We start from the raw sequence: 16,065 nt of genomic DNA, 5'->3' as shown, positions 1-16,065 counted from the left end.
GCTTGTGAATGTGGTGGGGGGGCCGTTTTTTCAGAGACGCATGAGGCAAACTACTTCCTCGACTTCGGTTTGCACAACAGCCTTTATCCGACTAAGCAGCAGAGCCGGCGCAATTCAGATCTCTTGACTGTGAAGGGTTCAATTTCGGTATACGATGCAGCTGATCGACAAGTCGTATATCGTGGATTGGTATCTACCCCGGCGTACAGAGTGTTTAGAGCTGCCTGTGGGCTGCCGTTCCGGACCGTCTGTTCTACAGAACGCTAGTCGCGTTTCTTGAGGTGCGTGGAAATGCCATTATTGGAATTTGCATCACCCCCACATGTATTGAGAACCCAAAGTTTCGCAGCCCGGGGCACCCAGGTTGGTCGTCCACAGGAAGTCCAGCTGTTCCCCAGCGTCGCTGGTATCTCTACCAGCCGCTCGTTTCTAACGGGGAGTGTGCCGGTTTCTGTCGATCAGTTCACACTGAAACTACAGTTGACCACACGCAATAGACAAACGAAGTTCTCACTCCGGCGATCCAGTTATCTAATCAACGCACAACGACTCTATCATTCTGCCTGCCGTAAATTTCAGTCGTTCAGCATAATCACCATCCTCGTCACACCCACATTTCCCGATCACCAGCTGTCGAGACCCGACCACACACTTGCGTCTGCCTTTCCAGCTCCTCCCACAGTCAGCTAGTGCCTACAGCCGAAACGTTTTTATTTGGGAAGGTAAGGAACACACTGAGAGCTGAAAACACACAGTAACTCGTGCTGGCAGCACGGCATCAGATGTCGGGTCGGCTCTGGGTCTGCATTTCCTCTGCGTGATTTTGCATGACTTCTCGGTACAGTGGCTAACGGAGGCCAGCGTGACAAGCGAGCGGCGAGCTCGAGACTGCACAGGGGAGTTGATGCGATGCTCATCCATGGGAGGTGGCGTGTCTCTCGGGACCGTTCTTGTTCAAGGATCAAGCGCCAAACATAGCAGACGGAATCGGTAAAAGTATGCAGTGTCGTTTGTGACGGATATAGAAGTCAACGTAATAAAAGCAGTTTTTCCCCGAATCGTGGCGGTCTGGAAGCGACTGCCAGTCCGGGGTGGCTGGTAGGTAGTTAACTGCCGAGAGAGTCTTCGATTAGAGGTACGGATCACAGGAGGTGTCCGAAATGGTTTTATCTGCGACGAGTAACATTTTACGGCGGTTATGCATGTGGCATCCCCCTGCAGTTATTTCCCGCTTTGGGCTCTGATGTTTTTCTCCCTTCACCTTCCTGACCGTGCGACGAATCTCCACCCGGACCACCCGAGCGTCCGTTCTCTCCCCGGTTAGCGATTTCAAGCCCGTTGGTCGAAAATTTGAACATTTCCGCCATCTCACAAGCGAAGGGAAGTAAAATGACCCCAACCCTGGCTGTGTTACAGCTAAAACTCCAGCGCTTCGCGTTCCTGTGGACGAAGTAGTTCCCCGAGTTCTTGTTCTTTCCTTCCGTATTACCTCCTCTCTAAGTCCGTATAGCGCGGTGCATCCCCGACTAGGCCAGGTATAACAAGGTCCATTTTGGATCTTTCTTCTAGAAGAAATACGGCGGTCGCCACCCGTGCTTTCTCATCTGAGCCACCATGGTGAATATGAGCTTACAAAAGGAGGGCCGCCAGCGGTCGCTCCGAGACCAGCGACGTTCCACAGAGGAAACAACGGACGAGTTCAATATTCAAGGATTAGACAGTAAGTTGTGTGGCTGTAGAGATCTAACTCAAACTAAGCTCAACCACAATGGAGGGAGTTCGCCGTCCCCAGCGGCATCCACGGGATGCATGTCGCATCGGTTCGCCTGTCCTCGGAAATGTTTTAGCGTCATCGTACGTCCCTGGGTGTCGGCGGCGCTTTGTGTGTTTTCGGTAGAAGCGTTGTTCCACCACGTGAGTGATGCCGCCTGCAGTGACTTTCACAGTCATCTGCTGCCGCGAACGGTGTTTTTATGCAGGCGTGGACCTCAACCTCCGCTTCTCTGGTGGAAAGGGTTTAGGGTGACGTGTATGCCGTAGTGCATGTCCGGTTTCAGACAGCGCTTTTCGTCGATTCAAAAGGTGCCGATATTTTCTCGGCGATGGCCGGTGTGGTGCTGGTGGCTACTACTCGTCTTTTTTACCCTCAGGTAGACCCGAGAAGCTTTCAAGCAAGGGGCTGACGGCGCGGCGCATGAAGCATCTTCCCTGGTCTTACCTTCTTTCCTACGCGGCACCTATGATTGGTGCTGGTGGAATGAACTTCACTTTGACGACTTTCGCAGCCTACTTCTATACTGATGTCATGGGAGTCAGTGCCGGTAAGCAGTGGAACGGTTTGCGAGACTTTTCGTTTTCTTTAGTGTACTATGTGGTAGCTAGCATGATGCGGTAGCGTTACCTTCATGTGAAGCAAGGAATTGTAGTGTACTTTTGTATCAAGTAGAGGCAGGTCCCTACGGAATGCACCGCGAACTCTAAAGGGGATTTTACTTTTTTTATCACGCGAGCTCAAAATATAGGAGGACGTCATCACCTCGTATGGATATAGCCCACAGACGATACTTGAACCAGTTTTTCTGACGTATATAGTTGTTCCGCGTGTCTGCTGTGTCGACTGTAGGTACTGTCGGGAAAATTCAGCTGTGCCTCATGATCATGTACGCGGCGTCGGAGCCCCTTTTCGGATGGGCCAGCGACATAACGGGGGGCTGGGTCCAAATGAAGCTCGGGCGACGAAAGCCCTATTTGGCAGTCTCCGCTTTACTTCACGCCAGTAAGGAAAGTCTCCACGTTAACAAGCATCGCAGATTAGCCACTCGTCATAGCGGATGATCGTCGTGTGCGACAGGGTCGCCTCAAGCTGCCGAGTGAGTCACGCCAGACGGCCATATGGTCTCGAGATCACGCGGCTGTTCTCGAATGATGCGTTTTTTCTGTACAGTAACCTTTATGTGCTTAATGGGGCCGCCTGCGGCGTTAACTTCCGAAAACGGCCTCGTGGAATGGGCCTTTTGCTTTGCCATTCTTCTTGGAGTTTCGTGGGGTTGCAATGAAGTCACTTACCAGGCCCTCGGCGCCCAGTTGACTTTCGACTATGACGAGCGCACGAAACTGCAGGTATGTCGGGGTCGCTAAAAGTTGCTCTGATGTAGGAAGTGTCGAAAGACATAAACTCATCTCGATGTTCGCGGCTTCATGGCGACGTTTCGGACGTATGGAGGCGCACTTCTGGTATAGGAATTTTCGCGTCTCACGATTGCCGGTGGCCCCCTTGTTCATCGTACGAAGGCCTGCCATTGTGGTGCTACAGCGAAACGAATTCATCTTGTCTGTGACGCAATGTTCTGCAGGCAATTGCTGTTTCGGTTGTTACAGTCGGATCAACGTCCTGTGGTCTTCTTCACGGAATTCTCGGGAGTGCGCTTGGTTCCTCTTTTGAGGCAGTCCGTTTCCGGTTCACGGTCCTTGCATGCGTGTACGGTGGTCTCTTTGTCGTTGGGACATTGATCATGCTCATCGTGATCAAAGAGGAAACTGTCCAGATGGACTACAGCGGCGTTATCGAGTCACAGACGTTCGGCGAGTGGATCATGATGGGTGTCGACTCCGCGAAGCAAATGTTCCTAAATCTGTAAGCCCAATAATCAGCACACTTAGGTGAAATGCCGTTCGGTCGGCTGATAGCACTGGAGGTGACAAAAAACTGCCGCAGTCCCGTCAGCTGGCACGCACAGGCATAATGTAGTTGAGACACGTTGTTTTGGGGGGGATATCGTGGCGTCTCCCTCTTCGAATAGAGTTGCCGTAATATGCCGCATCGATGAACGGATGCACTGTTCCTCACGACGTTAGATTCGCGTTTTTCTGCAGGCCATTCTTCTTGCTCATCGTGTGCTATTCCTGCACAATCATGGCCGGTGCAGTGACACCGATGATGCTCCCGTACTTCTGCAAGCACGTGACCCAGTCAGCTTTCGCGACCGATTGGGCACCGCTGCTGTTCACAGCAAGCGCGGTTGCAGGAATGCCCCTGTGGGTTTTCCTCGGGAGTTCCTACGTCGGAATGGAGAAAAAGTGGAGGTTCCTGCTTGCGGGAGTAAGTTGAGATATTATTCCACTGCCTGCCACAAGCTGACTTTGAGGAGTATCTGAAAAGAACAGCACTGCGGAAACACGTTTGGTCCGTTGTCTAAAAACGAGTTATACCAAAGGCGCCCAGAACCGAATTTGCGCTTCCTTGAGGTTTTTCACGATTGAAGATTTTCAGTCAACTGTATGTTCGGTACTTCTTGTTTGGCTGTGCGTTTGGCAGTATTGGCTCGCCCTCTTCTTGGGTCTTTCCGCCCTCTTCGTGAAGCCAGGGGAGAATGATTTGTTCATCACGTTGTCCGTTCTTGGAGGACTGGCAATGGGAGGCTACTTCGCAACGCCGGAGGCCATGAAACCCGATGTTGTAGACTACGACGAATTCAAAACGGGAGCAAGGTAAGCTTGCATTTTCGCCAAGGATAATCCCCTTTTGCCGGGAAAAGGGCGCAGCTGATGACCGATTTAATTACGTGCGAAATTGGTGTTTTTCTCAGGCACGAAGCGCGATTTGCCGGTGTGTTCATGTTTTTCGCGAACATCATGGCTGGAGTTGCTCTCGAAGTAATGCTGTTGCTGCTCGAACACTTCGGATACGATGGCACAAAGAAAATGGGAGAAGCTGAACCAGAGGCTGTGATCATGACGATCAGAGTTGGCTACGGCGCTGCACTGGCGTTGATGCTCATTTTCATCACCCCGTCGATGATTCTGTATCCAATCACGAGGAAAAGTCATGAGGTAAGTGCGTACTCCCAGATGGTCAAACAGCACAGATGGTGGCGAGGTTGAAGAGCAGTCCCGACAACGATAGTTGGGAGACGCCAGGCATCACAGTGTGGTCGCTGCTGCGTCTGTGTTTGCAGGATATTTTGACCGCTATTCAGAGGCGTATGGATGGCGAATTTGTCGCTGACCCTCTGTATGGAGGAGCGCCGCTTCCTCCATATGATAATGTACCTATCAACAGACGCATGGAGTCTGCCGACGCGGGTGATCAGCAAAACATGAGTCGGGGGTCCTCTTTCCTGCAACAAGTGGGAATGGAAGTTGGTTCACTGGCCAGCTCACATGGCGACCGTAGTGGGATCAGATACGTTCCGTAAATGATGTACGTGCTGAAAAATTGCCGGGGATCGTGGGTCAGCCAGGCGCGACCAGCCCTCGTCTTCTGTTGTCTATGTCAGAACTAAATCGAAGCGTTCTCAAAGTTATATTGGTGTCTATCATGCTCGCAGACGCGGTACATTTAAGTTAAGACTCGCAGAGTGGTACTCTGTGCACATAACAGTATCTTCGGTAACACTGTTCCTTCTCAGATACGTACTGACACTGTCAATACCGACATGCTAGAACAGATCGTGTCATGAGAGGTAGCTTCATACGAGTTTCAAAGCGACTTAAGTTCGGTAGGAACGAGATTTGAGAGGACAATATCTCTGACGAGATTTGAAAGGTCAGACAATTCATCGACACCTGCTGCGGCGCACATTTAGTACTATGGAAATTATGTAGTCATGGATCTCTCAGACCTGTCGTTTTCTCGAAATGCCGATCGGGCACGAGCACGGACATCGCCTCTTTCGCCCGGGTCACGATGGAGCCCGTCACGGACTTTTCTTCTTCAGAAAGCTCCCAGGCGTTGTCTAGGTATTCCAGTTTGTTGATCAGTCGAAGAAGGCATGCCCTAGCCGGGGAATTCGGGGGGGCGGCACGAAGTTCACGAAGGAGGTTTTTAACAACCTGCGAGCAAGCGTAAGCGCGCCTGGGGTTGACAGTCGTCGGAACCTAGTTTCCTCACTTCAATGTCTAGAAGCAACCTAGGATCGAACCAGCAAGGCAACGCTTCAAGCAACTGAGAAGCGCAGTTGGAGGATGTCTTGGACAGTCTTTTAGAAGCGGGCTTACTATACAGCAGAACAGTACACGTGGTGCGTGAGCCACGGTGCGGCATGCGTGAGAATCATCTGTGCCGGTTCCAGCGAACGGAATTGGAAGTACGGCGACGTCGAACATAATAGCCAACGAAAATACAGAGTGAAGAAAGCATGTGCGGGCGAGTATGTCGCAAGCATTGCTTAGAAAAACGGCGTTGAGCAAGGTAATCAAGAGGTCCACGGTCTCCGTGTCGTCAAGGTCCTAAGGTGGCACAAGCGTTATCGTTCATCCATCACTTGTTTCCGACTGCGTTTGGCGGGGAAGTTATTGCTTCCCATTATGGAGGTGTCCGTACCTGAAATACTCCATCGACTGCGCTCATGATTACGGCGAGGATGTCATCCGCTTGTGCGTCCGGTTTTGCCTGGGTGCGGTAGCTCTAATAAAGATTCGCATGATGAAGTCAATTCTCTCTTACTTCCGTGAGGAAGTAGCCCGATAGCACTGATGCGGCAGCAGCGCGGACATGATTATCGGTGTGATTGACCAGCGTTGCCCAAAAACTAGAATTTAGCGACGGTCTGTTGTCGTCCTTATCGTACGAATTTGGATCCAGCACAAATCGTCGTAAGGGTTGGGGGGGTTCGATGAAAGACCACATCCTGGAGCTCTTCTAAGAAGCGAACATGTCAATGACTAACCAGCAAGTGTGAAGAGAGTTACAACCCACCTCTGAGCTCCCGACAGGAAGCACTAGGAAGCTCACGCAGAACAATGCTAGCGCCACTGTTTCTGCGTCAAATGGACTTGCTGGTGGGCATATGATGATTTGTAGTAGACGGTGCAGTGATGTAGCCGTGCGCAAGATGTTCAAGCCTAAACCGCCTATCAGGTAAAGCGAGGGGAAAGTGCAGTTTATTTTTGTCTTGCACCTACAGTTGCTGTGACCTTGTTTGCGGCAGTAGCAGATCAGATTCACCGACAAGCATGTTACACTTCGTAGCATCTTGGGATGCTCTTGGCCCGCCTGGCGGTTCTCATTATAATGTTATTGATTTAACATCATAGAAGCTTTGCACACCGGGGTGGGGAGAATGCTCTCGCAGGCTAGTTTTGCTATCTTTATTGTACGATAGGCCAACTCGATCGTGTCCGCTTCGTCGAAAGCAGAACGACGCTTCAGAATTGTCGTTAGGTACTGACAGCCAGTACATCTCATCGATGAAACCTCTTGAGTTAAAACTGAACTCACGTCAACAGCGAAAGGAAAAGAGCACACTGAGGGCACGGTGTTTGTAGTGCGTTGGCTCGTGTCGAATAGTGAGTCGAGCAGGCGCAGAATAAGAGAACTTCGGACGAGTGGGGGATCAGCATCTGGCCTGTTCGAGATGTGACACAAAAGCCATGCTGCAGTCCCAGTCGCAATAGCCGAGTCCCGCGAGACTAGGACAGTGACCAGTGCCTACATCACATTACGAAACAAATGGTGAATAACACTGCAGTAGTGTTTAAGTGGTTTGCATTTCCGTACTTTGTTCCTAGATATTATTTGTGAAAGAGTGCTTGAGTGTTTAGTCTGGTGAGTTTGAAGGTCAAAGAGAAGGAGGAGCTCAGCAAAGCTCGTTAGTAGTTGGAAATCTTGCTCTCCTGTAGTTTGGCTTTCTTCTGAACCAAGCAAGAGAGTAATAACCTAATAATCTAGATATAGAGACGCAAATTTCTCGACAACTGAAGTGATCACTCACCTTTTCAAAGTGTCCCTGTCTCTCATCGTCGTGCCAAAAACGCCATTCGTCATACGTAAAGTGTTCTGTTGACCTTAGGAGTTGCTGTCGAAGGATTGTGAAGCAGCTAGACGGATCGGACACCAAGCGAGCTGCCGCGCAAAATTGGAAGCGTGAATGGATTCTTCTGTTCTGAAGGGACCCCGTGGGGACAAGCTCGCGACAGGCGATGAAGCATTACACACCTTGTCTTCGGGACACGACAACAGTCGCAGCAGCGTCGCTTCCCAAGGCAAACTGGGAAAAGGATGCATAAATTATGATACTGTTATTGCACAGGTCAACAGGAAGCCTACATTTCAGAGGAACGCTGAAGGCTACATATGGGCAAGGATAGTAGCGTATTCATCTTCCGTTGACACGACAAAAGTGGAAACTCACGATGCTGCGCCGTCGGTATCCAGAGTCGTATTTCTGTCCTTCCAAGCAGTCGGATCGATAAACGCTCTGTCTGATGACGAAACCACGCCTTGAACATAGTGGACGAAAACAAGGGCTGCTGCACAGCAGGTGGCGAGGTCTGAAAACTGTAAGCAAGGTGGATTTTCCTTGCACCGATCGGCAAAATCCAGCATTCTTACGGGCTGGACCAGAGACTTCTGGTCTGGTTTTACTAGGCGGAGAATGAGAGACTGCACTCCATCGTGAACCTCGAGCTTGGTGAGAAGAGGCGCGGCGTCTCCTTGCTCTCCGATGATGGGATTGATGATAAAGCTGAGCACGCATGTCAGTTGTTCCAGATATGATGTTTCTTTCTTAGTCTGCCAGTTTCCGTTGTTAGAGGCGATGATTCGACTGAAGGTCAACATCGTTTTCTGTCGTTTGCGTACTAGTGAGCAGTTTACTTTTGATGCCGCTTACGGAATAAGGCTACATAACACTGAAATAGGGGCCACTATGTAGAAAGGAAAGTAGCAGCTTTTAAACCAATTCCTTACCAAGCGTTCTTCTGAAATTTGCCTTTTCTCTGCACAGAAGTTCAGCCGCTTGCTTACAGCTTTCTCGACCCCGCTCTCTAACCCCCTCGAAAACGGCGAGTCTCGAAATAATTTCAGCAGCGCATTTTACAAGGCTCGGCCACGGCGCTTCTGCGCAAATGTCCTCTGCAGACTGAGGCCGGCCCTTTAAGTTTGAATCCATTCAAAGTGTGTAACCACTTACCCAGAAAACTGTGGCCACACGGACCCACACAGCAAGCAACAGGCAAATCCATTGTCGCTCTGCGCTATAACCTTCACTTGCAGTGACCATGGCAGATGCGTTTCGTCTTTGGAGATCGACAGTATTTGTCAATATTGAACAGAGCAATGCGAGTAACTCCTTCGCCCTCTTATATCCATCAGTGTTGACACGCAAGTCGTTTTCGACAAGTTGCGCAAGCCTGAACACGGTGCTGAGACTAGAGCAGGCTGCAGTTGATGTCAGCATATCAAAAGTTGAAAAATCGTTTTACATTCTTGCCCATAGACGATCCAAACAACCCTCGCTTTCCTCGTCAACAGCTGCGGGAAGAGTTTTGTCGAAGGCTGGAAAAGGACTTCTTTTTCTGGCACCTCTCTTCATTTTGTGGGCTAACTTACTAGCGAGGAGGCGAGAACAGATATTTAGGAGGATGGCAGTGGAGCTCAACATGCTACGTTGTCCCTCCGATACATCCGCCTGCTTTGTCTTCAGCAGATGATATACTGCTTCCGGGGAATCGTAGAACCTATCCGTCTGCCCATCTGCACCCTGACTGCCTACGCCGATGTACTGGTCAAGAACAAGGACTATTCGGAAGATTTCCTCGGCTCTGCCACCTAAGCTCTGCGTTTGAGTGTGAGATTCTGGTAGCTGTGAAGGCTAAAGTGCAATTCACCTCAATACTAGGCAACAAGCTGCAGAGCGCTAGGAGAAGCTCCTCGCTGTCGTTCTGTCCGACTAGCATTTCGAGAAGCATTCCGAACGCTACATGAGAGTCAATAGAGTGAGCGTTTGGCCTAATCTGCACCACTTATCTCACCGAACCTTGAATGACGCTCGATAAAGAGTGAATCAGCGAAGAAATGCTGCTTCAAGCACGACAGTGCCGCTGGGCGGACTTCTGGGACTCCATTTCTCACTGTTTCGAGAAGCCACTCGACCACGCTTGCTTCTTCCTGGAAAATTCTTGTTGCTGCTGCAGGCCGCCCTTTAAGGATCCGGCTTATCAGTACCACCGCACAAGTTTGCACCTCAGGGGGCAAGGTTCTAGCAACGAGAATGGCCTGGAATGCCTCCGCTGTCTTCTGTAAGGCTTCATCGTTGTGTAACAGGGCTGGGAAGAGCGAATCGTCCTCGGAAATAATAGTGAGGAACCCGAGCGCATGCAGGCTGAAAGAGGAATCTGGAGGCGCTTTCATAAAAACAGAACATGTTATGCCTATGATGCGCTGCACGCTTTCTCGGACATCAAGTCCCCCGTGAGCATGTATCAGCCTCGTCAAAAGGAACACAATAGAACCACTGCTGTCAAGGTCGTCGTCGCCTAACGACTCCAGGATTCCAAGTGCTATCTCTGTGAGACGAGGATGCTGCACACACGTTGTAACGAGAAGGCGGTGAGCAAAGGCTAATGACAATAGTTGCCGTTACCTGATAGAGCGTTGTGATGAAGTAAGGAACTGCGTCTACGACGGCCCTTAGAAGAAGAAGCACAAAACTAAGACAACGGCGGTCTCCATTTTCCAAGCCACTAAAGATATCTTGCAGTACGGCCTCTGCAAGACCTGTCCTCATTTCCATCTCTGCATTTGCGAAGTCGTTGCGGATGATGGAAACAGTGAGTCTGAAGTCGGTATATCCAGTGGTCGCAGCGCCGTAAAGTGCACTTTCTTACTGAATCGCAGTATCTGCAGTAGCAACTGACTGCTCATCTGCTAGAGCCGCACCTAGATCCACAAGGAGATCTACCTAGAACCAGGGGAGAGAAATAACTTTGAAACCCGTTCATCCCCAGAACAAGTAGCGTACGGTCACTGCAACAATCCTAGTCGAACGACATAAAACAGCGTCTGCCATGGATCCTTCGGTTGGACGACGCCGTCTTTCCAGAAATCTATGAAGCTCTTGCATTGCAGCAGCCTTGCTGAAAGTGGGAACCTGCGAGGTAATGAACTCAGTCACGCAGTTGCAACACATCGTTCTGCCGAGGCTGTCCGAAAAAAGTATCGGTTGATGTTTGCCATGGTTTTTACTGCGAAAAAGCAGTGCTGGGGTTAGAACCGAAAAAAACTGTCTTTCCTCCATCTTCACGTGTGAACTGAAATTTATAGCTCTGAATAAAGATGATGTCGGCAATGCCCACTTCAATCATGAGAAACCGTCCAGCGCCTTCTGTCCAGTATGACCGACTCGCACGACTGAATGCGGTGTCTGTACAGCACACGGATCCTGTACTTCAATTGTTATGTCTTTCATGCTTTCGCTGGTACCAACCTTGCTGGCAATCGATAGTACATGTGGCAAGTTAAAGTATGTGCTTTTGCTATACCAGGATGACTACGGTGCGCGAAAATTAAGCTACTACATCTTAGCGGAACAACTGGCTAACCTTGGACAGATACGTGTTAACTCATATGTATCAGCCAGCGCTGAGAACACTCGCTCAGTGAGTTGCCACTGTCTGATCGACCAGGTTCCCGGCGAGGGATCCTAAATATGACAGTGTAGTACTTCTTGTACAATGCTGGCGTGCACGTCTGAGCCCGCGGACTGGTGGTACCACCTGGAATACGGCAGCGCGTTGTACTAACTCCACTTATTCAGTAGAGAGTAACTGCCGTGACAACGCTTGCATCCGCTCCTGACTAACTTTGCCGCAAGCCCCCCCCGATGATTACCTCATGAACACGAATCTTCTTCGTGTTTTGCCGCCACCACTGCAGTGACTGCATATTGCGTGCGCTGCGGCCTACTTTGAGTGACACCACCAGTGATGGACAAGTCTGTACGTGTCAGCCAGTCGTCGCCGGGAGCACATCAGACGCTCTACGTTCGAATAAAAGCACTGACCACTTGGGCTGCCGCCACAGCGATGAACGCATGTGCAGCCCCAACTCATCGGCCACGTGAACCGGCAACAGACAAGTAGACACCGTGCTAGAAGGGAGTGGTGATCAGGCAAAAACGAGAAACGGTGTCCGACTGAAATCGCGTTAGCACAGGGCCTAGAGCCATGGGCGATATCAACGTTTCCTAAGCTACTGTCAAACGCGCTTTTCAGGCAAACGATTGCCAACTCCTTTCGAGTCCGGACTTAAGGAAGAGCAGGGCATTTTAACAAGCTGTACCGTAACTTCGTCCGGTACGGCGAAACACGAGACGGTTTTTTCCAGTAAGATAGTACAGAAAGGAATATACGACCGAGGATTAAAGACACAGGATTCAGCGGGAGTAATGGGTAAACCCACGTTTCACATCTGCCTCGGCAATCTACGGCGCACAAGCAGCCTTGCCGACAACACAGTATAGTCTCACTGTATGTATTCATGCTTATTGGGAAAGGTCGATTGGAAAGTACACTTGTGTGAAAGTACCTGCCTGCATACAGGATTAAAACAGTGGCTATGGCGTAGCTGCCACAGCGACACAAAATGGTCCAAGATTACCACGACGTGAAAGGGTCCATGGTGCCCGTGACAGGAGGCGCTTGTTCAGTTGACTCTGGGTATGCCTCAAAGTTGGAAGTGTCATCCATTCCCTATGGCACAGAACACAAGAGCACATACCAGAAACATGCTGGCCGTACAGAAAAGCTACCAGTCCAAACAATATAGAGGCATCAGACATACAGGCTAAAGTTAACTGCAGAGAGCTGCACAAACTGTTCATTTCCCCGAATCGCTTACCTTGACAGGAGGCTTGTAAGGCGAAGGCAGGCTTTTCTTTAAACATGCGTTCCAATCGAATCCAGCGAACCACCTGTGGTCCTTGACGTCGGCCACCCCGTTTTTCAAGTTACCGTACCGCTGAGCAAGGTCAGGGGTTAGCAAGCGCTTTACGAGAAGTTTAGCGTTCCTGAAGAATACACACACATCCACATGTGACAACGCCTGACTCACTGTACATCGACCTTGCCCACAGACCGTCCATTGACGTGCAGCCCGACCATCAGACAGCTGGTCGTGTCAAACTGGATTAAAACTTACTTATCAAAGAATTTCGGAAACGCTATCCGGCCTCCCAAAATTTTCTGGTAAACTCCCATGGGCTCGTCGTCAAAGAAGGGAGGATAGCCGAGAATCATCTCGTAGATCAGGATTCCCAGCGTCCACCAGTCAACCGGCTTCCCATGCCCTACAAAAAAGGACAACCAGCCGTATCTCGTCTCCAGAGTTACGCGCATCTTCTTAAAATGTATTGTCTCCTTTCAACATGCTGTTGCTACGGGGGGCTGTACTTACCTTTGTTCAGAAGCACCTCCGGAGCGATGTATTCTGGAGTTCCACACAGTGTGTATGTGCGGTACTCGATGACTTTGGCGAAACCGAAATCTGTCAGCTTCAAGTAGCCTTCGGCATCGACCAGCAAATTTTCAGGCTTGAGATCTCTGAATTCACAGAAAACGCGGAGAAAAAAATAGTAGAAGTGCCACAGGTCCCAGCGAAAGCCACAAAAATCGAGCAAATCTTCGTATGGAACGTACCTGTAGATGATGTTACGGTCGTGCAGGTACTCAAAAATCAGAGTGACTTGCGCAGCATAGAACCGCGCAGCATCGTTCTCGAAGCGTCTCGTCTTTCTAAGAAGAGTGAAAAATTCGCCGCCGATAACGTATTCCATGACGATGTAGAGGTAGCGATCGTCCTTGAACGTCCCAAGCATGTTGACCTGCGGTACATGCCACACCAGTCATGGAATGAAGTGATCGCACCGAGGTGATAGCGCCCACGCCTCGCCTTCCCCACGGTTCACAACTACCGCCATTCTGACGGTTTCTGCTTACCGTGAACGGATGATTGATCATCTGAAGGATTCTCTTCTCTGAGAGAATGTGATCAACTTGTTTCTGACGGATAACCGCCGCTTTCTTCAGCCTCTTGATTGCGACTGGAGGTGCATGAGGGTCGTCCTTCCGTTTCGCCATGAACACACGCCCAAAAGAACCTGAAAATGCGAACACACATCGCCTCCAGTACTCATTCGGATTCTCCCCGTAAGCAGTCGCTCCTTCGTCCCTCTCCTAATGGAAACTCTTCTAACTCAGTCACCTTGTTTTTACCTGTGCCAAGGGTAGGACCAAAGTTGAAGTTGGACATGACGCATTTATTGGGCGGCAAGCGCCCCCGCTGGGAATGGTCACCTGACCCATCCTTGTTTGAGGGAATTAGACGGCGAAAAAGATCCATTTCAGCCAATCGAATAGGATCGCTGAGTCCAAAGAAGATTATTGGCCAATGTCGCAGCAGCGTCGTCGTTGGGAGGTGTTTCGATACCGCTTCCCTGTGTTCCTCGCTCGGCACTGGCAGCCGAACAAAATTTGACGGAGCACGAGTCGACAATTGATCGCAGCTCCCTACGTTATTTTCCCTGACTTCCTCTTGGCCCGCCGCTTTCAGATTCACGGCTCTGTCAGGGGACCTACGCGGCACGCAGCCGTGTCTCCCAGGAGAGAAGAAGCGAAAACCGACTGCAGAGAATCCCAAACACACAGAAGCAGCCGCAAAGAAAGAGCCGTCTTTAGCGCGCGGAAACGAAAAAGAGTTAGAGACAATCGCCTGACTGGAGAAGCGGCTTCCTGCTCTCGATGGCCCCGGACAGTGCAGCGCATTGAAACATGGAACGGGAGTGGACACTCTGCGATTGTCTTGAGGATGGAAGACGATCTGACACAAAAGGAAGAGCCGGACCGCAAAAAAACCACACACTGACGAATCTTTCACGAAGACGAGCTTAGGAAGGCTTCCAGAAACTAGTTACTGCTGCGAGAACGGCCTGTGCCAGGCTTTTGGGCATCGGCGGCCAGAATACAGACACCGAACTCCCCGTTAATCGCGAGGATTTCCACGAACAAAGCAGCACAACCAGCTAAGCTCCCAGAGCTGCAAAGATATGAGAAGCAAATGACCCTCCCACGAAAACCGAGCCGCAGAGGAGGGGTGTTGCAAGCAGAGCGTGGATTCCCCGTTGGCACATCTGCTTACATGCGCCCGCGCATCAAGCAGTTTTGTCGCCTGTTCAGCCGTTCGAAGAATGGGAGAACGTCCCGAACAATTTCCTCGTTCGCCAAGAGAAAAGCACTTCGCGAGTCGTTCATCGGGAAAAAAGCCCACAAGTTAGCGCGCGAAAAGGCAAATGCAACCCCTGCATCGTTCTCGCATTTCTTTCGTGATTACCCAGGAACGGGAAACCGTGTGGCTGGCAGGCCGGCCGCGCAGGCGAGTTCCTGGTACGCCGCTATAAGCACCGCAACCCCTATCGCACATCAGCTTCCACGTCGGCGGAAGCTTCCTTTCGTGTCACTAAATATTTCGTGACATCCAAACCCCGCTTCCGCCTGCCTGTTCACGCATAAGATTTTCCGCGATTCCGAGAACGGACTCTTTCCTGGGAGTTCTCGACGCTGCGGCAAACATTCCCCTGTTTGCGGCAAGGATGAGGCGTGACTCGTGGCAGCCTCGAGGTCCACTCCGACGCCCGGGCGCCTCCATAGTACTATTTTATGCACCGGGATGAGTTCCAGGAGGTATCGTCGCAAAATTACTACTCCCTCAAAGAATGCCAAGCTCAGAGAAAGCTGGATACTCAACTGCATACACTCGGCATTTCCGAAAGTTTTACTGATGTACCGTCAGAACAGTTAGGAACCAGTCACTCACTTCCCGCGCCGGTACCAGTCCACCAGTCCCGATAGCGCCGATAGTCGTGTTGTAAGGGAAGTCTTCAATACAAGACAATGCCGAAGACTCGTCAAATGGGCAGAAACTTTGATAAGCCAGTCCAGTCACCTGCAGTGTGCGTCCCGTTCGCCTGGGAGCACATAGAGTTGGCATTTGAAAAGCCACAGCTACAACGTGAATGCATCTCCTCTTGCGAAGTACTACACAGTGGAACGGGGGTGAGGTGACTCGCACCCTCTAAAAATGAAATATTTCTGCAAGACTGGTACAACACAAGACCATCTTTGTGAAAGGCTGTCGACAGTCCCTTTGTTTCACAGGGGTGTGCGAGAGCCCAGCCACGTTTGTGCAAAGGGGGGGGGGTGGAAGGTCGCATCATTTCTCGGTAGAACATTAAGGAAGTCCCATATCCGACACTGAAAGGGAATTTCTGAAGGAAAACAGATTTACTGAAG

At 50.6% G+C, this 16,065-nt stretch overlaps 3 protein-coding genes across 3 annotated transcripts; 1 reads left to right on the top strand and 2 right to left on the bottom strand.

The window, feature by feature from the left end:
- The first annotated feature begins 4 nt into the window (after positions 1-4).
- On the top strand, positions 5-6,318 carry TGME49_226020 (transporter, major facilitator family protein). Its single transcript, XM_002366224.2, has 9 exons — positions 5-1,720; positions 2,151-2,321; positions 2,624-2,776; positions 2,945-3,120; positions 3,354-3,634; positions 3,874-4,099; positions 4,316-4,488; positions 4,587-4,830; positions 4,956-6,318. Exons 1-9 carry the CDS (start codon positions 1,615-1,617, stop codon positions 5,193-5,195), a joined length of 1,770 nt encoding a protein of 589 aa, XP_002366265.1. The 5' UTR covers positions 5-1,614; the 3' UTR covers positions 5,196-6,318.
- Positions 5,257-10,787, bottom strand: TGME49_220025 (hypothetical protein). The gene is made up of 22 exons (XM_018779865.1): positions 10,609-10,787; positions 9,332-9,698; positions 9,205-9,277; positions 8,913-9,150; positions 8,690-8,861; positions 8,613-8,631; positions 8,333-8,546; positions 8,133-8,278; positions 8,048-8,068; positions 7,937-7,988; positions 7,713-7,883; positions 7,499-7,657; positions 7,220-7,429; positions 7,049-7,165; positions 6,904-6,994; positions 6,698-6,843; positions 6,446-6,640; positions 6,323-6,391; positions 5,998-6,228; positions 5,891-5,944; positions 5,622-5,832; positions 5,257-5,568 (listed from the first exon to the last, which is right to left on the bottom strand). Exons 2-22 carry the CDS (start codon positions 9,381-9,383, stop codon positions 5,480-5,482), a joined length of 2,730 nt encoding a protein of 909 aa, XP_018636019.1. The 5' UTR covers positions 9,384-9,698; positions 10,609-10,787; the 3' UTR covers positions 5,257-5,479.
- A 1,195-nt stretch (positions 10,788-11,982) lies between these two features.
- TGME49_226030 (AGC kinase) lies at positions 11,983-15,880 on the bottom strand. The gene is made up of 8 exons (XM_002366225.2): positions 14,915-15,880; positions 13,993-14,400; positions 13,717-13,877; positions 13,417-13,601; positions 13,175-13,320; positions 12,920-13,067; positions 12,620-12,788; positions 11,983-12,471 (listed from the first exon to the last, which is right to left on the bottom strand). The coding sequence occupies exons 2-8, from the start codon at positions 14,117-14,119 to the stop codon at positions 12,376-12,378; spliced, it is 1,032 nt and encodes a 343-aa protein (XP_002366266.1). The 5' UTR covers positions 14,120-14,400; positions 14,915-15,880; the 3' UTR covers positions 11,983-12,375.
- Positions 15,881-16,065: the final 185 nt, after the last annotated feature.

This window comes from Toxoplasma gondii, chromosome X (assembly GCF_000006565.2).
Source record: "Toxoplasma gondii ME49 chromosome X, whole genome shotgun sequence".
Lineage (NCBI taxonomy): Eukaryota > Apicomplexa > Conoidasida > Eucoccidiorida > Sarcocystidae > Toxoplasma > Toxoplasma gondii.
This window is presented reverse-complemented; position numbering and strand designations above follow the sequence as displayed.

Coding starts and splice junctions, on each gene's coding strand:
- TGME49_226020 (XM_002366224.2), top strand. CDS start 1,615: ATGGTGAATATGAGCTTACAAAAGGAGGGCCGCCAGCGGTCGCTCCGA. Junction 3,121..3,353: donor ACGAGCGCACGAAACTGCAG/GTATGTCGGGGT, acceptor AATGTTCTGCAG/GCAATTGCTGTTTCGGTTGT. Junction 4,831..4,955: donor TCACGAGGAAAAGTCATGAG/GTAAGTGCGTAC, acceptor CTGTGTTTGCAG/GATATTTTGACCGCTATTCA.
- TGME49_220025 (XM_018779865.1), bottom strand. CDS start 9,383: ATGTTGAGCTCCACTGCCATCCTCCTAAATATCTGTTCTCGCCTCCTC. Junction 7,884..7,936: donor TGTCGTGTCCCGAAGACAAG/GTGTGTAATGCT, acceptor GGGTCCCTTCAG/AACAGAAGAATCCATTCACG. Junction 6,995..7,048: donor AGAGCATTCTCCCCACCCCG/GTGTGCAAAGCT, acceptor GAGAACCGCCAG/GCGGGCCAAGAGCATCCCAA.
- TGME49_226030 (XM_002366225.2), bottom strand. CDS start 14,119: ATGGATCTTTTTCGCCGTCTAATTCCCTCAAACAAGGATGGGTCAGGT. Junction 13,068..13,174: donor GGAGGTGCTTCTGAACAAAG/GTAAGTACAGCC, acceptor CCTTTTTTGTAG/GGCATGGGAAGCCGGTTGAC. Junction 12,472..12,619: donor CTTACAAGCCTCCTGTCAAG/GTAAGCGATTCG, acceptor TCTGTGCCATAG/GGAATGGATGACACTTCCAA.